The 22413-nt window shown below is 44.9% G+C and overlaps 1 protein-coding gene across 1 annotated transcript in view; it reads left to right on the plus strand.

Annotated features, from left to right (window-relative positions):
- LOC129824573 (uncharacterized) overlaps positions 1-22413 on the plus strand; it is a 169678-nt gene that overhangs the window by 61156 nt on the left and 86109 nt on the right. Inside the window, exons 8-11 of the mRNA XM_055884264.1 lie at positions 6238-6475; positions 6758-9121; positions 9353-10234; positions 10889-12430. Coding sequence (XP_055740239.1) covers positions 6238-6475; positions 6758-9121; positions 9353-10234; positions 10889-12430 — 5026 coding nt within the window. The remainder of the gene's footprint in view (positions 1-6237; positions 6476-6757; positions 9122-9352; positions 10235-10888; positions 12431-22413) is intronic.

Consider the following 22413-nt stretch of genomic DNA (forward strand, 5'->3'; position numbering starts at 1 on the left):
CTAATACCACTACTACTTCTACTAGTACTATTATTGCTACTACTACTACTACTAATAATAATAATAACAATAAGAATAATAATGCTAATAGTTCTGCTACAACTACAACTACTGTAAAGGCAGTCAATGTCGTTCTCCTCCTCAGACGAGGAGGAGCATGGATCGGACCAAGATGCGGATTGGTAATTGTACATGTTTAATGTAAAACACAAGAAAACACTACAAAATACAAAACAACAAACGTGACTAACCTCAAACAGTCCTGTGTGGCCCAAACACTAACACAGGAAACAAACACCCACCAAAACACCAGTGAAACCCTGGCTGCCTTTGTATGACTCTCAATTAGAGACAAACAATACACACCTGTCTCTAATTGAGAATCATACCAGGCCGAACACAAAACCCCACATAGAAATACAAAACATAGACAAACCCACCCAACTCACGCCCTGACCAACTAAAATGAATACAAAACAAAGGAAAACAGGTCAGGAACGTGACAGAACCCCCCCCTTAAGGTGCGAACTCCGGGCGCACCAGCACAAAGTCTAGGGGAGGGTCTGGGTGGGCGTCTGTCCACGGTGGCGGCTCTGGCGGTGGACGAGGTCCCCACCCCACCATAATCAATCCCCGCTTCTTTATCCCCCTCCCAATGACCACCCTCCCACTAACCCCACCTAAATGAAGGGGCAGCACCGGGATAAGGGGCAGCACCGGGATAAGGGGCAGCACCGGGACAAGGGGCAGCACCGGGACAAGGGGCAGCACCGGGACAAGGGGCAGCACCGGGACAAGGGGCAGCACCGGGACAAGGAGCAGCACCGGGACAAGGGGCAGCACCGGGACAAGGAGCAGCACCGGGACAAGGGGCAGCACCGGGACAAGGGGCAGCACCGGGACAAGGGGCAGCACCGGGACAAGGGGCAGCACCGGGACAAGGGGCAACACCGGGATAAGGGGCGGCAGGTCCTGGCTGAGGGACTCCGGCAGGTCCTGGCTGAGGGACTCCGGCAGGTCCGGGCTGAGTGGCAGCTCTGGACTGTAGGGCAGCTCCGGACTGTAGGGCAGCTCCGGACTGTAGGGCAGCTCCGGACTGTAGGGCAGCTCCTGACTGTAGGGCAGCTCCTGACTGGCGGGCAGCTCCTGACTGGTGGGCGTCTCTGGCAGCTCCTGACTGGCGGGCGTCTCTGGCAGCTCCTGACTGGCGGGCGTCTCTGGCAGCTCCTGACTGGCGGGCGTCTCTGGCAGCTCCTGACTGGCGGGCGTCTCTGGCAGCTCCTGACTGGCGGGCGTCTCTGGCAGCTCCTGACTGGCGGGCGTCTCTGGCAGCTCCTGACTGGCGGGCGTCTCTGGCAGCTCCTGACTGGCGGACGGCTCTGGCGGCTCCTGACTGACGGACGGCTCTACTGGCTCGGGACAGACGGGCGGCTCTAATGGCTCGTGGCAGACGGCTGACTCAGATGGCGCTGGGCAGACAGATGGCTCAGACGGCGCTGGGCAGACAGATGGCTCAGACGGCGCTGGGCAGACAGATGGCTCAGACGGCGCTGGGCAGACAGATGGCTCAGACGGCGCTGGGCAGACAGATGGCTCAGACGGCGCTGGGCAGACAGATGGCTCAGACGGCGCTGGGCAGACAGATGGCTCAGACGGCGCTGGGCAGACAGATGGCTCAGACGGCGCTGGGCAGACAGATGGCTCAGACGGAGCTGGGCAGACGGGCCGTTCAGGCACCGCTGGGCAGACGGCAGACTCTGGCCGGCTGAGACGCACTATAGGCCTGGTGCGTGGTACCGGAACTGGAGGTACCGGGCTGAGGGCACGCACCTCAGGGCGAGTGCGGGGAACAGGAACAGGGCACACTGGACTCTCGTGGCGCACTCTAGGCCTGGTGCGTGGTACCGGAACTGGAGGTACCGGGCTGAGGGCACGCACCTCAGGGCGAGTGCGGGGAGAAGGAACAGTGCGTCCAGGGCTCTGGAGACGCACAGGAGGCTTGGTGCGTGGTGCCGGAACTGGAGGCACCGGGCTGGAGACACGCACCATAGGGAGAGTACGTGGAAGAGGAACAGGGCTCTGGAGATGCACTGGAAGCCTGGTGCGTGGTGTAGGCACTGGTGGTACTGAGCTGGGGTGGGAAGGTGGCGCCGGATATACCGGACCGTGAAGGAGGACACGTGCTCTTGAGCACCGAGCCTCCCCAACCTTACCAGGTTGAATGGACCCCGTAGCCCTGCCAGTGCGGCGAGGTGGAATAGCCCGCACTGGGCTATGCAGGCGAACCGGGGACACCACCTGTAAGGCTGGTGCCATGTACGCCGGCCCGAGGAGACGTACTGGAGGCCAGATACGTTGGGCCGGCTTCATGGCATCCGGCTCGATGCCCAACCTAGCCCTCCCAGTGCGGCAAGGTGGAATAGCCCGCACTGGGCTAAGCACGCGTACTGGGGACACCGTGCGCTTCACCGCATAACACGGTGTCTGACCAGTACGACGCCCTCTTACTCCACGGCAAGCCCGGGGAGTTGGCTCAGGTATCCAACCCGGCTTCGCCACACTCCCCTTTAGCCCCCCCCCAAGAAATTTTTGGGTGAGCCTCTCGGGCTTCCGTGCTAGCCGCGTACCCTCATACCTGCGCTCCTGGGCTGTGGCTGCCTTCTTCTCCTCCCGAGAGCGGCGATTCTCTCCCACCTTAGCCCAGGGTCCTTCTCCATTGAAAATTTGCTCCCAACTCCATTCCTCTTCTCTCCATTGCTTTAGTTCTTGTTCTCTCTCCTCAATCCGCTTGGTCCTGTTGTGGTGGGTGTTTCTGTAAAGGCAGTCAATGTTGTTCTCCTCCTCAAACGAGGAGGAGCATGGATAGGACCAAGATGCGGATTGGTGATTAATCATACTTTTAATGAAAACAGCAAACACGACACTACAAAACTACAAAACAACAAACTAACAAACCTTCAACCGTCCTGTGTGGCCCAAACACTAACACAGGAAACAAACACCCACCAAAACACCAGTGAAACCCTGGCTGCCTTTGTATGACTCTCAATTAGAGACAAACAATACACACCTGTCTCTAATTGAGAATCATACCAGGCCGAACACAAAACCCCACATAGAAATACAAAACATAGACAAACCCACCCAACTCACGCCCTGACCAACTAAAATGAATACAAAACAAAGGAAAACAGGTCAGGAACGTGACAACTACTGCTACTTCTACTACTACTACAACCACTCTTACTAAAAGTAAACTATTACTACTAATACTATGACTTCTACAACTACCACTAATAATAATATTACTACTACTTCCACTACTAATAATGATACCCATATTTCTACTACTACTACTACTACTACTACTACTACTAATAATAATAATAATAACAATAATAATAATGATACTAGTACTGTTACTACTACTACTACCTACTACTACTATTACTAATGGAACTACTACTACTAATAATAATAACAATAATAATAATACTAGTACTTCTACTGCTACTACTACATTTACTACTACTACTACTTTTGCTACTACTATAACTACTACTGATACTATGACTTCTACTTCTAATAATAATTATAATATTACTACTACTTCTACTATTGCTACTAACAATAATACCAATATTACTACTTCTACTACTACTACTACTACTACTACTACTACCACTACTACTACTAATAAAAATATTACTACTACAATTTCTGCTACTACTACTGCTACAACTACTACAACTACTACTACTACTGCTACTACCACTACACGAACTGCTGCTACTACTACTACTACTACTACTACTACTACTACTACTACTACTACTAATAATAATAATAATAATAATTTAAATAATATTACTACTACTGATACTACTGCTACTACTACAGCTACTACTACAACTACTACTACAACCACTACTACTAAAAGTAAAACTATTACTACTACTACTACTTTTGCTACTACTACTAATACTATGACTTCTACAAATACTACTAATAATACGATTACTACTACTTCTACTACTGCTACTAATAATGCTACTAATATTACTACTGCTACTACTACTCCTCCTACTACTACTACTACTCATAATAATAATAATAACAATAATAATAATGCTACTAGTACCACTAATACTACTACTACTACTGCTGCTACTAATGGAACTACTACTACTAATAAACAATAATAATACTACTAGTACTACTACTGCCAATACTACTACTACTACTGCTGCTACTAATGGAACTACTACTACTAATAAACAATAATAATAATACTAGTACTACTACTGCCAATACTACTACTACTACTGCTGCTACTAATGGAACTACTACTAATAATAAACAATAATAATAATACTAGTGCTACTACTGCCAATACTACTACTACTACTGCTGCTACTAATGGAACTACTACTACTAATAAACAATAATAATAATACTAGTACTACTACTGCCAATACTACTACTACTACTGCTGCTGCTACTAATGGAACTACTACTAATAATAAACAATAATAATAATACTAGTACTACTACTGCTACTACTACATCTACTACTACTACTACTACTACTTTTTTTTACTTCTACTACTAATACCACCATTACTACTACTACTGCCAATACTACTAATACTACTACTACTAATACTACTACTTCAACTACTACGACCACTACCACTACTACTACTACTACTGCTGCTGATACTACTACTAATACCACCACTACTACTACTACTACTGCCAATACTACTACTACTACTAATACTACTGCTACTACTACTACTACTGCTACTACTGCTACTACTACTACTACTACTACTACTACTACTGCTACTACAACTACACCTACTACTACTACTACAACTACTACTACTACTACTACTACTGCTGATACTACTACTAATACCACCACTAATAATAAGAAGAATAATTGAATAATAATAATAACAATAATAATAATGCTACTAGTACCACTACTACTACTACTACTGCTGCTACTAATGGAACTACTACTAATAATAAACAACAATAATAATAATACTAGTACTACTACTGCCAATACTACTACTACTACTACTGCTGCTACTAATGGAACTACCACTAATAATAAACAATAATAATAATACTAGTACTACTACTGCTACTACTACATCTACTACTACTACTACTACTTTTTTTAACTTCTACTACTAATACCACCATTACTACTACTACTACTGCCAATACTATTACTACTACTACTACTACTAATACTACTACTACAACTACTACGACTACTACTACTACTGCTGATACTACTACTAATACCACCACTAATAAGAAGAAGATTAATTGAATAATAATAATAACAATAATAATAATGCTACTAGTACCGCTACTACTACTACTACTACTACTGCTGCTACTAATGGAACTACTACTACTAATAAACAATAATAATAATACTAGTACTACTACTGCCAATACTACTACTTCTACTGCTGCTACTAATGGAACTACTACTAATAATAAACAATAATAATAATACTAGTACTACTACTGCCAATACTACTACTACTACTGCTGCTACTAATGGAACTACTACTAATAATAAACAATAACAATAATACTAGTACTACTACGGCTACTACTACATCTACTACTACTACTACTACTTTTTTTTACCTCTACTACTAATACCACCATCACTACTACTACTGCCAACTACTACGAATACTACTACTACTAATACTGCTACTACTACTACTACTACTACTGCTACTGCTACTACTACTACTACTACTGCTGATACTACTACTAATACCACTACTACTACTACTGCCAATACTACTACTACTACTAATACTACTGCTACTACTACTACTACTACTACTGCTACTACAACTACACCTACTACTACTACTACTACAACTACTACTACTACTACTACGGCTGATACTACTACTAATACCAACACTACTACTTCTACTGCCAATACTACTACTACTACAACTACTACTACTACTACTACTACTACTCCTACTACTCTACTACTACTACTACAACTACTACTACTACTACTCCTACTACTCTACTACTACTGCTACAACTACTACTACTACTACTCCTACTACTCTACTGCTCCTCCTCTAACTATATTCTTACTAATTCTACTAATACTACTATTACTTCTCTACTACTACTACTCTACTACTTTAACGCTATTCCCACTACTACTAGGATCGACCCGGTGGAACAGCAGAGCAGGCTCGGTCTCCTCCATCGCTCATCGTCCTTTGTCCCTCGTCCTGTAGAGCACAGCGAGTCTTCCTCCTCCATCCACCACCTCCTTATCCCCAAGGCCACTCTCACACCGATCCTCCGTCAGCTCTGCTCCTCCATCCAGTGCATCAGACAGGCCTCCCAGCCTCCTGCCAGCCTGGAGAAATCACACAGCATGCCCGACTTCTCCTCTCAGGTAGCTGGGTTCACATGTTTATTAGGAATAGTCGTGTTGTTGTTCTTAACCATAGGATTGTTTCTACTGATTTATTTTTATTGTATGGCTTCTGTGTTTTTATGAATCGATGACTTACTGACAGATGAATAATTCCAACTCCTTCACACAAATAAGCGGCAGCTTGCCAAACAGCAGGACAGAACCTGAGGAAAGGCTTGACAGACTAGACACAAACTAAAGATGAGAATTCTTCTTCTTCTTCATCCTTTTCGTCTTCTTCTACTTCTTCTTCTTCTCCAGGTGGCGTCGGTGTTCGGCACTTCCTCAAAGGGGCTGATGTCCTTCCTGTCGGTGACCACCCTGAAGGACACCCTGTCGTCAGCCCTGGGAGGAGGAGGAGGAGGAGGGAACTCTAACAGCGGCTCAGAGGCCCTCCTGGTGATGCAGTCGCTCCAGAAGATCTCCACCATGGAGGACGAGGAACAGCAGAGAGCCAGTCTGGCCAGCCTGCAGAGCCGGACCTCTGATCAGCTGAAGGACAGCTGGAGAGACTTCCAGGAAATGAGCAGTGAAATGGGAGACAGGGAAAGTCCTCCTCTGTCTCCCAGCACCAACCAGGAGTTTGCCCTGGATGTGGTGTCTGAGGCGGGAGACGACAACGGAGGACGGTTGGATATCGAGGAGCTCATGGAGGAACTTAACATGCCCCAGGAACTCAGAGATGAGGTGTCGTCGTTGGTGGAGGGAGAGAGAACAGTGCAATACGCCATGAGGTCTCCAATGTTAGGTGGCAGCGAAAGTGATATGTCTTATGCTGTTGACACCGAGGTAGACAAAATAGAGTCTGGTGAGGTTGAGGAACTAGAAGTGTTTGAGGAAGATGTGAAGAAGATACCTGATAACTGGCCTGGGCCTGAAGCTTCTCAACCCAGACCTTCAGCTGAAGAGGAGGAGGAGGAGGGGAAGCAGGAGGGAGAGGAAGATGAGGAGGAGCAGAAGGAGGAGGAGCAGGAGGGGGAGGGTTTGGTTGCTAGAGAGAGAAGAGACTTCCCTGAAACAGAAACAACAGCCATTCACTCTGAGGAGGTCAACACTGCTGCAGATCGGACACAAGATGTTAATACAGCCATAGAATCAGGCATGAGGGAATCAAAGTTGATGAAGTCCGTAAAGTCAGAACCAACACTACAGTCTGATATACTTTTAGATCCTGGCAGGAGGGAGTCAACAGAAACAAAGTCATTACAGTCACTGAAGTCATTGCTATCAGTACGGTCACTGAGGTCAGTAAAGTCATTACAGTCACTGAAGTCATTGGAGACTGATGATGGTGTACTAATTGAGCCTGGAACAGAAAGAGAATCAGGGAAGTCCAAGTCAATGCAGTCAATTAACTCAGAAATGTCATTGAAGTCAGTGAAGTCAGAGCCTGATATTGGTGGACTATCAGACCCTGACAGGATGGAGTCAAAAGAGAGGGAGTCAATGAAGTCATTGCTTTCAGTACAGTCATTGAAGTCAGTACAGTCATTGAAGTCAGTACAGTCATTGAAATCAGTACAGTCATTTAAGTCAGTAAAGTCATTGAAATCATTAAAGACATCCCAAGATGTTAGTTCATTAATAGAATCAGGCATGAGGGAGTCAAAGTCAATGTCAATGCTGTCAATGAAGTCTATTCAGTCATTGAAATCAGTAAAGTCAGAGAATTCAATTACAACAGTAAAGTCAGTGCAGTCATTGAAATCAGTACAATCGTTGGTGTCAGTGCAGTCACTGAAATCACCAGCAGAGGTAGAGTCTGAAGTATCAGTTTCATTGAAGTCAGTGAAGTCAGCTCAGTCATTGAACTCAGTGAAGTCAGCTCAGTCATTGAAGTCAGTGAAGTCAGCTCAGTCATTGAAGTCAGTGAAGTCAGCTCAGTCATTGAAGTCAGTGAAGTCAGCTCAGTCATTGAACTCAGTGAAGTCAGCTCAGTCATTGAACTCAGTGAAGTCAGCTCAGTCAGTGAAGTCAGCTCAGTCAGCTCAGTCAGCTCAGTCAGCTCAGTCAGCTCAGTCAGCTCAGTCAGTGAAGTCAGTGAAGTCAGTGAAGTCAGCTCAGTCATTGAAGTCAGCTCAGTCAGCTCAGTCAGTGAAGTCAGTGAAGTCATTGAAGTCAGTAAGCTCAGCTCAGTCAGCTTCTGAAGTATGTAGTCCAGCTGGTTCTGTTCATGAGAAAGATGTGGAGGAAGGATATGACGCTGAGGTGGAGGATGAGAAAGAAGAGGTGGAGGAGGAGGAGGAGGAGGAGGTCGATGATGAGAATAAAGAGGTGGTGGAGGATGAGAAAGAAGAGGTGGAGGAGGTGGAGGATGAGAAAGAAGAGGTGGAGGAGGTGGAGGATGAGAAAGAAGAGGTGGAGGAGGTGGAGGAGGTGGAGGAGGTGGAGGATGAGAAAGAAGAGGTGGAGGAGGAGGTGGAGGATGAGAAAGAAGAGGTGGAGGATGAGAAAGAAGAGGTGGAGGAGGTGGAGGATGAGAAAGAAGAGGTGGAGGAGGTGGAGGATGAGAAAGAAGAGGTGGAGGAAGATGAGGAGGTGGATGATGAGAAAGAAGAGGTGGAGGATGAGAAAGAAGAGGTGGAGGAGGTGGATGATGAGAAAGAAGAGGTGGAGGAGGAGGAGGAGGTGGAGGATGAGAAAAAAGAGGTGGAGGAGGAAGATGAGGAGGTGGAAGATGAGAAAGAAAATGTGGAGGAGAAAGATGAGGAGGTGGAGGTTGAGAAAGAAGAGGTGGAGGAGGTGGAGGTGGAGTGGGTAGTTAAGGTGGAGGAGGAGGAGGTGGAGGATGAGAAAGAAGGGGAGGAGGTGGAGGATGAGAAAGAGGTGGAGGAGGTGGAGGATGAGACAGAAGAGGAGGAGGAGGTGGAGGAGGAGAAAGAAGAGGAGGAGGAGGTGGAGGAGGAGGATGAAAAGGCACAGAATGGAGAAGAGGGAGATAATGAGGAAGAGGAGGAGAAAGATGAGGAGTTGGTTGAAGAGGAGGAAGTGGAGGAGGAGGTTAAGGATATGGAGGGAGATAATGAGGGGGAGGAGGAAAGGGTGGAGGAGGAGACAGAGGAGGAGGAGGGTGAGGAAGTTGAGAGGCAGAGGAAGGAGTTAGCAGAAAAGGAAGAGGAGGGAGAAAGTGAAGAAGATGAGGAGGAGAAGGAGGAGAGAGAAGAGGTGGGGGAAGAGGAGAAGGGCGGAGTGGTGGAGAGTGAGGACAAGAGATCTGAATCAGACTTTGAAGAGGGCAGGAGTGTTGATAGTCAACCATCCTCAGATAACAAAGTCTGTTCCAGTGGCAGGATGTTAGATGAAGTCTGTTATATAGAAGAACGGGGTTCAGAAGAGGAGGAAGAGGAGAAGGAGGACCAGGGCAGCTGTGAAGAACAGAATTATGATGAGGGGGAGCAGGTGGAGGAAGAGAAGGTAGCAGAGGTTGGGTCGGAAGTATCAATGTCAAGGAAGTTCATTAAGTCTTTAATGTCAGAGAAATCAGTGAAGTCAGAGAAAACTGTAATGTCTGAGGAATCTGTAATGTCTGAGAAATCTGTAATGTCAGAGGAATCTGTAATGTCTGAGGAATTAGAGATAGAGTCTAAAACACCAGAGCAGGGAGGAAGGGAGTCAATGAAATCAATGTCAATGAAATCAGTGAAATCAGAAAAGTCAAAAAAGTCAGTAATAACATATAAATCAGAGAAATCCATGAAATCTGTCAATTCAGATAAGTCAATGACTTCAAGGCAATCTGTAAAGTCAGATCAATCTGTAAAGTCAGATCAATCTGTAAAGTCAGATCAATCTGTACAGTCAGATCAATCTGTAAAGTCAGATAAGTCAGATAAGTCAGATCAATCTGTAAAGTCAGATAAGTCTGTAAAGTCAGATCAATCTGTAAAGTCAGATAAGGCTGTAAAGTCAGATCAATCTGTAAAGTCAGATCAATCTGTAAAGTCAGATCAATCTGTAAAGTCAGATCAATCTGTAAAGTCAGATAAGTCTGTAAAGTCAGATCAATCTGTAAAGTCAGATAAGGCTGTAAAGTCAGATCAATCTGTAAAGTCAGATAAGGCTGTAAAGTCAGATAAATCTGTAAAGTCAGATAAGTCTGTAAAGTCAGATCAATCTGTAAAGTCAGATCAGTCTGTAAAGTCAGATAAGTCTGTAAAGTCAGATCAGTCTGTAAAGTCAGATCAATCTGTAAAGTCAGATAAGTCTGTAAAGTCAGATAAGTCTGTAAAGTCAGATCAGTCTGTAAAGTCAGATAAGTCTGTAAAGTCAGATCAATCTGTAAAGTCAGATCAGTCTGTAAAGTCAGATCAATCTGTAAAGTCAGATCAATCTGTAAAGTCAGATCAGTCTGTAAAGTCAGATCAATCTGTAAAGTCAGATCAATCTGTAAAGTCAGATCAATCTGTAAAGTCAGATCAGTCTGTAAAGTCAGATCAGTTTGTAAAGTCAGATCAGTCTGTAAAGTCAGATCAATCTGAGATAGAGTGTAAGGTCTCAGAACACGAGGAGGTTGACGCAGTGTCCAACAACTCCTCCTCTAGAGCCATAAACCTCTGTGGTGTCAATGATCAGGGTCTAGACACCTCCAATGAACTAAAGACTGACGAAGGAGAGGAAGAGGAGGATGAGGAAGAAGAGGTCAGAGGTAAAGACTGCTCCCATCCTGTGGAGATATCTCAGGAGCTTCTAGACTTCGTCAACACTGCTCTGAAGTCTTCCTCCCTGATGTTCACCTACGACCCTAAGGGTAACCTGCGGATCGAGCCGGAGGGGGCAACCAGGGTTGTCCATACCAAACAGATGGTTATATTTAATGGAATCGTCGACAGCCAGTACGGCCTGAAGAGACTGCCCAGCCCCAACACCTCTGACCTGTCTGACTACAGACCTGAGACATCCAGCAGCGGAGGGTACAAGACCCAGGGGTCAGTGGACATGTCAACGGAGAGCGGAGACGAAGACAAGGAAGAGGCAGGGAGACACTCGCCAGGCTTTCGACGTATCAGACAGACTAGTGACAAGCAGAGTAAAGCAGGTACCACCTCTCTGGAGCTCTGGGCCTCTAAACCCTCGTCAGAAATGAAAGCAGATCAGTTAAGGAGCCCTGAGAGTCTTGAAGGGAAGAGGCCCACAGAGAGCTTTGAGTCTTGTGACTCTGGGGCTAAAGTCTGTGGGGAGAGCCTGTCGTACGTCAGCGGGTCCAGCTCAGTGAAGACAGAACCAGGACCAGAGCTGGTCAGGATGATCGATCAGGGGCGCTGGCTGTTTAAGGAGGGGGACTCTCCTGAAGGGGTGGGAGGAGCGTGGCAGAGCGCAGCAGACTCTAAGAGCCTCCCTGACTCTAGTGAGGGTGTTCTGATTGACCAGGGGCGTTGGCTTCTTAAGGAGAATCACCTAATCAGGAAGTCTCCCCCGGTTCCCATGGGGATGTACGGTAACCTTGACAACACATCCGTGGACACGACCCTCAGTGAGGAGGCTCCAGCCTACGACCACAACTCCTCTCACCACTCCTCCTCCTCCCTCCACCATCACCACCACATCAACCCCTTGTCTGTCCTCTCCTCTTCCGAGCTAGAGGAGCTGGCCCGACCTCTGACCCCTAAGTGCACCTATTACAACATGTCCCACAGCAGCGACTCAGACCCCTTCCTTGACGATCTCAGCCTCAACGGGACCGGGGCGAGGGAGAGGTCAGAGGGCAGGTCTAAGAGGGAGACAGCTGTGGACACATCCCGGACCTGGGCGAGGCAAAACGGTAGCATGTCATCGTTCACCTCGGTGGAGTTCAGGATGCGGGACGGCAGGGTGCATCCGGAGGCGGGTCATCCGGAGGCGGGGCATCTGGAGGCGGGGCTGGGTGGGTCAGAGGCTGCTGTAGAGCAGAGCTCCAGGACTGCATTGGGCATGTCTGGACGGAGCAGGGCTATGCAGGTACAGAGCAGTCTGCAGTCTCTACGCTGTGGACCGTATTGTCCTATACTATAGTAACTGCTTTGACCTGTTATGACAGACCTGTCCCATACCATATACAACACAGACCTGTCCCATACCATATACAACACAGACCTGTCCCATACCATATACAACACAGACCTGTCCCATCCCATATACAACACAGACCTGTCCCATACCATATACAACACAGACCTGTCCCATACCATATACAACACAGACCTGTCCCATACCATATACAACACAGACCTGTCCCATACCATATACAACAGACCTGTCCAATACCATATAAAACACAGACCTGTCCCATACCATATACAACACAGACCTGTCCCATACCATATACAACACAGACCTGTCCCATATACAACACAGACCTGTCCCATACCATATACACTACAGACCTGTCCACTACCATATACAACACAGACCTGTCCCATACCATATACAACACAGACCTGTCCCATACCATATACAACACAGACCTGTCCCATACCATATACAACACAGACCTGTCCCATACCATATACAACGCAGACCTGTCCCATACCATATACAACACAGACCTGTCCCATATACAACACAGACCTGTCCCATACCATATACAACACAGACCTGTCCCATATACAACACAGACCTGTCCCATATACAACACAGACCTGTCCCATACCATATACAACACAGACCTGTCCCATATACAACACAGACCTGTCCCATACCATATACGACACAGACCTGTCCCATACCATATACAACGCAGACCTGTCCCATACCATATACAACGCAGACCTGTCCCATACCATATACAACACAGACCTGTCCCATACCATATACAACACAGACCTGTCCCATACCATATACAACACAGACCTGTCCCATACCATATACAACAGACCTGTCCCATACCATATACAACAGACCTGTCCCATACCATATACAACACAGACCTGTCCCATACCATATACAACACAGACCTGTCCCATATACAACACAGACCTGTCCCATATACAACACAGACCTGTCCCATACCATATACAACACAGACCTGTCCCATATCATATACAACACAGACCTGTCCCATACCATATACAACAGACCTGTCCCATACCATATACACCATAGACCTGTCCCATACCATATACAACACAGACCTGTCCCATGCCATATACACCACAGACCTGTCCCATACCATATAAAACACAGACCTGTCCCATACCATGTACAACAGACCTGTCCCATACCATATACAACACAGACCTGTCCCATACCATATACAACACAGACCTGTCCCATACCATATATAACACAGACCTGTCCCATACCATGTACAACAGACCTGACCCATACCATATACAACACAGACCTGTCCCATATACAACACAGACCTGTCCCATATACAACACAGATCTGTCCCATACCATATACAACACAGACCTGTCCCATACCATATACAACACAGACCTGTCCCATACCATATACAACACAGACCTGTCCCATACCATATACATCACAGACCTGTCCCATACCATATACAACACAGACCTGTCCCATATACAACACAGACCTGTCCCATACCATATACAACACAGACCTGTCCCATCCATATACAACACAGACCTGTCCCATACCATATACAACACAGACCTGTCCCATATACAACACAGACCTGTCCCATACCATATACACCACAGAGCTGTCCCATCCATATACAACACAGACCTGTCCCATATACAACACAGACCTGTCCCATATACAACACAGACCTGTCCCATACCATATACAACACAGACCTGTCCCATATACAACACAGACCTGTCCCATACCATATACAACACAGACCTGTCCCATATACAACACAGACCTGTCCCATACCATATACACCACAGAGCTGTCCCATACCATATACACCACAGACCTGTCCCATACCATATACAACACAGACCTGTCCCATACCATATACAACAGAGACCTGTCCCATATACAACACAGACCTGTCCCATACCATATACAACACAGACCTGTCCCATACCATATACACCACAGACCTGTCCCATACCATATACAACACAGACCTGTCCCATATACAACACAGACCTGTCCCATACCATGTACAACACAGACCTGTCCCATACCATATACACCACGGACCTGTCCCATATACAACACAGACCTGTCCCATATACAACACAGACCTGTCCCATACCATGTACAACACAGACCTGTCCCATATACAACACAGACCTGTCCCATACCATGTACAACACAGACCTGTCCCATACCATATACAACACAGACCTGTCCCATACCATATACAACACAGACCTGTCCCATGTACTATAATACTATTGGTAGTGTCTGTACTGTCTGTACTGTCCTATACTATAATACTATTGGTAGTGTCTGTACTGTCTGTACTGTCCTATACTATAATACTATTGGTAGTGTCTGTACTGTCCTATACTATAATTCTATTGGTACTGTGTGTACTGTCCTATACTATAATACTATTGGTAGTGTCTGTACTGTCTGTACTGTCCTATACTATAATAGTATTGGTAGTGTCTGTACTGTCTGTACTGTCCTATACTATAATACTATTGGTAGTGTCTGTACTGTCTGTACTGTCCTATACTATAATACTATTGGTAGTGTCTGTACTGTCTGTACTGTCCTATACTATAATAGTATTGGTAGTGTCTGTACTGTCCTATACTATAATACTATTGGTAGTGTCTGTACTGTCTGTACTGTCCTATACTATAATACTATTGGTAGTGTCTGTACTGTCCTATACTATAATTCTATTGGTACTGTGTGTACTGTCTGTACTGTCCTATACTATAATAGTATTGGTAGTGTCTGTACTGTCCTATACTATAATACTATTGGTAGTGTCTGTACTGTCTGTACTGTCCTATACTATAATAGTATTGGTAGTGTCTGTACTGTCTGTACTGTCCTATACTATAATACTATTGGTAGTGTCTGTACTGTCTGTACTGTCCTATACTATAATACTATTGGTAGTGTCTGTACTGTCTGTACTGTCCTATACTATAATACTATTGGTACTGTCTGTACTGTCCTATACTATAATTCTATTGGTACTGTGTGTACTGTCCTATACTATAATACTATTGGTAGTGTCTGTACTGTCCCATACTATAATAGTATTGGTAGTGTCTGTACTGTCCCATACTATAATAGTATTGGTAGTGTCTGTACTGTCCCATACTATAATATTACGCTGTGAGAGTTGTGCCTCTCACATGTGCAGATTATTACTATAATTTCATGAGTGACGGAACTCAAAGCAGCAAATGTATTTTTTTATAACAAATAAAAGTTGAATACCACAAAGTTACCACAATGTCACCTCACCTATCCAGTTTATAATCTGTCAGCAAATCAGGAAGGACATGTAATCAATGAGGGGTACTCAGATATTAGATCAATGTATTTATTGATCATTGGTTGCTGATCAGGGATAATCTGTTGTTGAACATGTTGATCCAGTTTCTACAGGATGTAAATACTGTACAGATCTCACCTTCACAAAATGAAGATCATGTTTATATGTATAAACCTCTAAATCGTGTTCTTCTAAAAACATTGTTTGAATACAAACTAACCAGTAAATGATGATAAAAACGGTAGATAAGGAATACTGTTAAAGGCAGCTGCTGTTATCAATGTGTTTTGTATGGTGTTGTTGTTGTTGATGTTGTTGTGAGGATTTGGTACATTAATAAATGATTCCTCTGTGATACACTGGCAACTGGAATAGTAGCTATGTTGTGTGTGAACTCCTGTACCAATCTAGCTGTCAGTCAAACGGGTGGTTACCTAGGAAACAGGGTGGGTCACACCCTAAGCTCAGAGGTATTCATGTCATCAGAAGGAATTCCCCTCAACCACACCCACAAATTGGGGAAAACAAACATTCTTCCCCATTGATCCCCAGTGTAAACACTCTTTCCCATTGATCCCCAGTGTAAACATTCTTCCCCATTGATCCCCAGTGTAAACACTCTTTCCCATTGATCCCCAGTGCAAACATTCTTTCCCATTGATCCCCAGTGTAAACATTCTTCCCCATTGATCCCCAGTGTAAACACTCTTTCCCATTGATCCCCAGTGTAAACATTCTTCCCCATTGATCCCCAGTGTAAACATTCTTCCCCATTGATCCCCAGTGTAAACACTCTTTCCCATTGATCCCCAGTGTAAACATTCTTCCCCATTGATCCCCAGTGTAAACACTCTTTCCCATTGATCCCCAGTGTAAACATTCTTCCCCATTGATCCCCAGTGTAAACATTCTTCCCCATTGATCCCCAGTGTAAACACTCTTTCCCATTGATCCCCAGTGCAAACATTCTTTCCCATTGATCCCCAGTGTAAACATTCTTCCCCATTGATCCCCAGTGTAAACACTCTTTCCCATTGATCCCCAGTGTAAACACTCTTTCCCATTGATCCCCAGTGTAAACACTCTTTCCCATTGATCCCCAGTGTAAACACTCTTTCCCATTGATCCCCAGTGTAAACACTCTTTCCCATTGATCCCCAGTGTAAACACTCTTTCCCATTGATCCCCAGTGTAAACACTCTTCCCCATTGATCCCCAGTGTAAACATTCTTCCCCATTGATCCCCAGTGTAAACATTCTTTCCCATTGATCCCCAGTGTAACCATTCTTCCCCATTGATCCCCAGTGTAAACATTCTTTCCCATTGATCCCCAGTGTAAACACTCTTTCCCATTGATCCCCAGTGTAAATATTCTTCCCCATTGATCCCCAGTGTAAACATTCTTCCCCATTGATCCCCAGTGTAAACATTCTTCCCCATTGATCCCCAGTGTAAACACTCTTCCTCATTGATCCCCAGTGTAAACATTCTTCCCCATTGATCCCCAGTGTAAACATTCTTCCCCATTGATCCCCAGTGTAAACATTCTTTCCCATTGATCCCCAGTGTAAACATTCTTTCCCATTGATCCCCAGTGTAAACATTCTTCCCCATTGATCCCCAGTGTAAACATTCTTCCCCATTGATCCCCAGTGTAAACATTCTTTCCCATTGATCCCCAGTGTAAACATTCTTCCCCATTGATCCCCAGTGTAAACATTCTTCCCCATTGATCCCCAGTGTAAACACTCTTCCCTATTGATCCCCAGTGTAAACATTCTTCCCCATTGATCCCCAGTGTAAACATTCTTCCCCATTGATCCCCAGTGTAAACATTCTTTCCCATTGATCCCCAGTGTAAACATTCTTTCCCATTGATCCCCAGTGTAAACATTCTTTCCCATTGATCCCCAGTGTAAACATTCTTCCCCATTGATCCCCAGTGTAAACATTCTTTCCCATTGATCCCCAGTGTAAACATTCTTCCCCATTGATCCCCAGTGTAAACACTCTTCCCCATTGATCCCCAGTGTAAACATTCTTCCCCATTGATCCCCAGTGTAAACATTCTTTCCCATTGATCCCCAGTGTAAACATTCTTTCCCATTGATCCCCAGTGTAAACACTCTTTCCCATTGATCCCCAGTGTAAACACTCTTTCCCATTGATCCCCAGTGTAAACATTCTTCCCCATTGATCCCCAGTGTAAACACTCTTTCCCATTGATCCCCAGTGTAAACATTCTTTCCCATTGATCCCCAGTGTAAACATTCTTTCCCATTGATCCCCAGTGTAAACACTCTTTCCCATTGATCCCCAGTGTAAATATTCTTTCCCATTGATCCCCAGTGTAAACACTCTTTCCCATTGATCCCCAGTGTAAACATTCTTTCCCATTGATCCCCAGTGTAAACACTCTTTCCCATTGATCCCCAGTGTAAACACTCTTTCCCATTGATCCCCAGTGTAAATATTCTTTCCCATTGATCCCCAGTGTAAACACTCTTTCCCATTGATCCCCAGTGTAAACACTCTTTCCCATTGATCCCCAGTGTAAACACTCTTTCCCATTGATCCCCAGTGTAAATATTTTTCCCCATTGATCCCCAGTGTAAACATTCTTTCCCATTGATCCCCAGTGTAAACACTCTTTCCCATTGATCCCCAGTGTAAACACTCTTTCCCATTGATCCCCAGTGTAAACATTCTTCCCCATTGATCCCCAGTGTAAACATTCTTTCCCATTGATCCCCAGTGTAAACATTCTTCCCCGTTGATCCCCAGTGTAAACACTCTTTCCCATTGATCCCCAGTGTAAACATTCTTCCCCATTGATCCCCAGTGTAAACATTCTTTCCCATTGATCCCCAGTGTAAACACTCTTTCCCATTGATCCCCAGTGTAAACATTCTTTCCCATTGATCCCCAGTGTAAACATTCTTTCCCATTGATCCCCAGTGTAAACACTCTTTCCCATTGATCCCCAGTGTAAACACTCTTTCCCATTGATCCCCAGTGTAAACACTCTTTCCCATTGATCCCCAGTGTAAACACTCTTTCCCATTGATCCCCAGTGTAAACATTCTTTCCCATTGATCCCAAACTGTAAATATTCTTTCCCATTGATCCCCAGTGTAAACACTCTTTCCCATTGATCCCCAGTGTAAACACTCTTTCCCATTGATCCCCAGTGTAAACACTCTTTCCCATTGATCCCCAGTGTAAACACTCTTCCCCATTGATCCCCAGTGTAAACATTCTTCCCCATTGATCCCCAGTGTAAACATTCTTTCCCATTGATCCCCAGTGTAACCATTCTTCCCCATTGATCCCCAGTGTAAACATTCTTTCCCATTGATCCCCAGTGTAAACACTCTTTCCCATTGATCCCCAGTGTAAATATTCTTCCCCATTGATCCCCAGTGTAAACATTCTTCCCCATTGATCCCCAGTGTAAACATTCTTCCCCATTGATCCCCAGTGTAAACACTCTTCCTCATTGATCCCCAGTGTAAACATTCTTCCCCATTGATCCCCAGTGTAAACATTCTTCCCCATTGATCCCCAGTGTAAACATTCTTTCCCATTGATCCCCAGTGTAAACATTCTTTCCCATTGATCCCCAGTGTAAACATTCTTCCCCATTGATCCCCAGTGTAAACATTCTTCCCCATTGATCCCCAGTGTAAACATTCTTTCCCATTGATCCCCAGTGTAAACATTCTTCCCCATTGATCCCCAGTGTAAACATTCTTCCCCATTGATCCCCAGTGTAAACACTCTTCCCTATTGATCCCCAGTGTAAACATTCTTCCCCATTGATCCCCAGTGTAAACATTCTTCCCCATTGATCCCCAGTGTAAACATTCTTTCCCATTGATCCCCAGTGTAAACATTCTTTCCCATTGATCCCCAGTGTAAACATTCTTTCCCATTGATCCCCAGTGTAAACATTCTTCCCCATTGATCCCCAGTGTAAACATTCTTTCCCATTGATCCCCAGTGTAAACATTCTTCCCCATTGATCCCCAGTGTAAACACTCTTCCCCATTGATCCCCAGTGTAAACATTCTTCCCCATTGATCCCCAGTGTAAACATTCTTTCCCATTGATCCCCAGTGTAAACATTCTTTCCCATTGATCCCCAGTGTAAACACTCTTTCCCATTGATCCCCAGTGTAAACACTCTTTCCCATTGATCCCCAGTGTAAACATTCTTCCCCATTGATCCCCAGTGTAAACACTCTTTCCCATTGATCCCCAGTGTAAACATTCTTTCCCATTGATCCCCAGTGTAAACATTCTTTCCCATTGATCCCCAGTGTAAACACTCTTTCCCATTGATCCCCAGTGTAAATATTCTTTCCCATTGATCCCCAGTGTAAACACTCTTTCCCATTGATCCCCAGTGTAAACATTCTTTCCCATTGATCCCCAGTGTAAACACTCTTTCCCATTGATCCCCAGTGTAAACACTCTTTCCCATTGATCCCCAGTGTAAATATTCTTTCCCATTGATCCCCAGTGTAAACACTCTTTCCCATTGATCCCCAGTGTAAACACTCTTTCCCATTGATCCCCAGTGTAAACACTCTTTCCCATTGATCCCCAGTGTAAATATTTTTCCCCATTGATCCCCAGTGTAAACATTCTTTCCCATTGATCCCCAGTGTAAACACTCTTTCCCATTGATCCCCAGTGTAAACACTCTTTCCCATTGATCCCCAGTGTAAACATTCTTCCCCATTGATCCCCAGTGTAAACATTCTTTCCCATTGATCCCCAGTGTAAACATTCTTCCCCGTTGATCCCCAGTGTAAACACTCTTTCCCATTGATCCCCAGTGTAAACATTCTTCCCCATTGATCCCCAGTGTAAACATTCTTTCCCATTGATCCCCAGTGTAAACACTCTTTCCCATTGATCCCCAGTGTAAACATTCTTTCCCATTGATCCCCAGTGTAAACATTCTTTCCCATTGATCCCCAGTGTAAACACTCTTTCCCATTGATCCCCAGTGTAAACACTCTTTCCCATTGATCCCCAGTGTAAACACTCTTTCCCATTGATCCCCAGTGTAAACACTCTTTCCCATTGATCCCCAGTGTAAACATTCTTTCCCATTGATCCCAAACTGTAAATATTCTTTCCCATTGATCCCCAGTGTAAACACTCTTTCCCATTGATCCCCAGTGTAAACACTCTTTCCCATTGATCCCCAGTGTAAACACTCTTTCCCATTGATCCCCAGTGTAAATATTCTTTCCCATTGATCCCCAGTGTAAACACTCTTTCCCATCGATCCCCAGTGTAAACACTCTTTCCCATTGATCCCCAGTGTAAACACTCTTTCCCATTGATCCCCAGTGTAAATATTCTTTCCCATTGATCCCCAGTGTAAACACTCTTTCCCATTGATCCCCAGTGTAAACACTCTTTCCCATTGATCCCCAGTGTAAACATTCTTTCCTATTGATCCCCAGTGTAAACATTCTTTCCCATTGATCCCCAGTGTAAATGACTCCATTTTGTTGAGCAAAACATGCTTAAAAGCTGCTGTGTTGTTCAATGTCCATGTAACCAGGTCAAACATCTTTACCTATGGTTCGCATGCTGCCGACTTCTGTAACTCCACTCACTACTTGTAGCTGTATAGTCAGTAAGTCCACTCACTACTTGTAGCTGTATAGTCAGTAAGTCCACTCACTACTTGTAGCTGTATAGTCAGTAACTCCATTCACTACTTGTAGCTGCATAGTCAGTTAGTCCACTCACTACTTGTAGCTGTATAGTCAGTAACTCCACTCACTACTTGTAGCTGTATAGTCAGTAAGTCCACTCACTACTTGTAGCTGTATAGTCAGTAAGTCCACTCACTACTTGTAGCTGTATAGTCAGTAACTCCATTCACTACTTGTAGCTGTATAGTCAGTTTGTCCACTCACTACTTGTAGCTGTATAGTCAGTAACTCCACTCACTACTTGTAGCTGTATAGTCAGTAACTCCACTCACTACTTGTAGCTGTATAGTCAGTAAGTCCACTCACTACTTGTAGCTGTATAGTCTGTAACTCCACTCACTACTTGTAGTTGTATAGTCAGTAAGTCCACTCACTACTTGTAGCTGTATAGTAAGTAACTCCACTCACTACTTGTAGCTGTATAGTCAGTAAGTCCACTCACTACTTGTAGCTGTATAGTCTGTAACTCCACTCACTACTTGTAGCTGTATAGTCAGTAAGTCCACTCACTACTTGTAGCTGTATAGTCTGTAAGTCCACTCACTACTTGTAGCTGTATAGTCAGTAACTCCACTCACTACTTGTAGCTGTATAGTCAGTAACTCCCCTCACTACTTGTAGCTGTATAGTCAGTAACTCCACTCACTACTTGTAGCTGTATAGTCAGTAACTCCACTCACTACTTGTAGTTGTATAGTCTGTAACTCCACTCACTACTTGTAGCTGTATAGTCAGTAACTCCACTCACTACTTGTAGCTGTATTGTCTGTAACTCCACTCACTACTTGTAGCTGTATAGTCAGTAACT

Source organism: Salvelinus fontinalis, chromosome 26 (genome assembly GCF_029448725.1).
Source record: "Salvelinus fontinalis isolate EN_2023a chromosome 26, ASM2944872v1, whole genome shotgun sequence".
NCBI lineage: Eukaryota > Metazoa > Chordata > Actinopteri > Salmoniformes > Salmonidae > Salvelinus > Salvelinus fontinalis.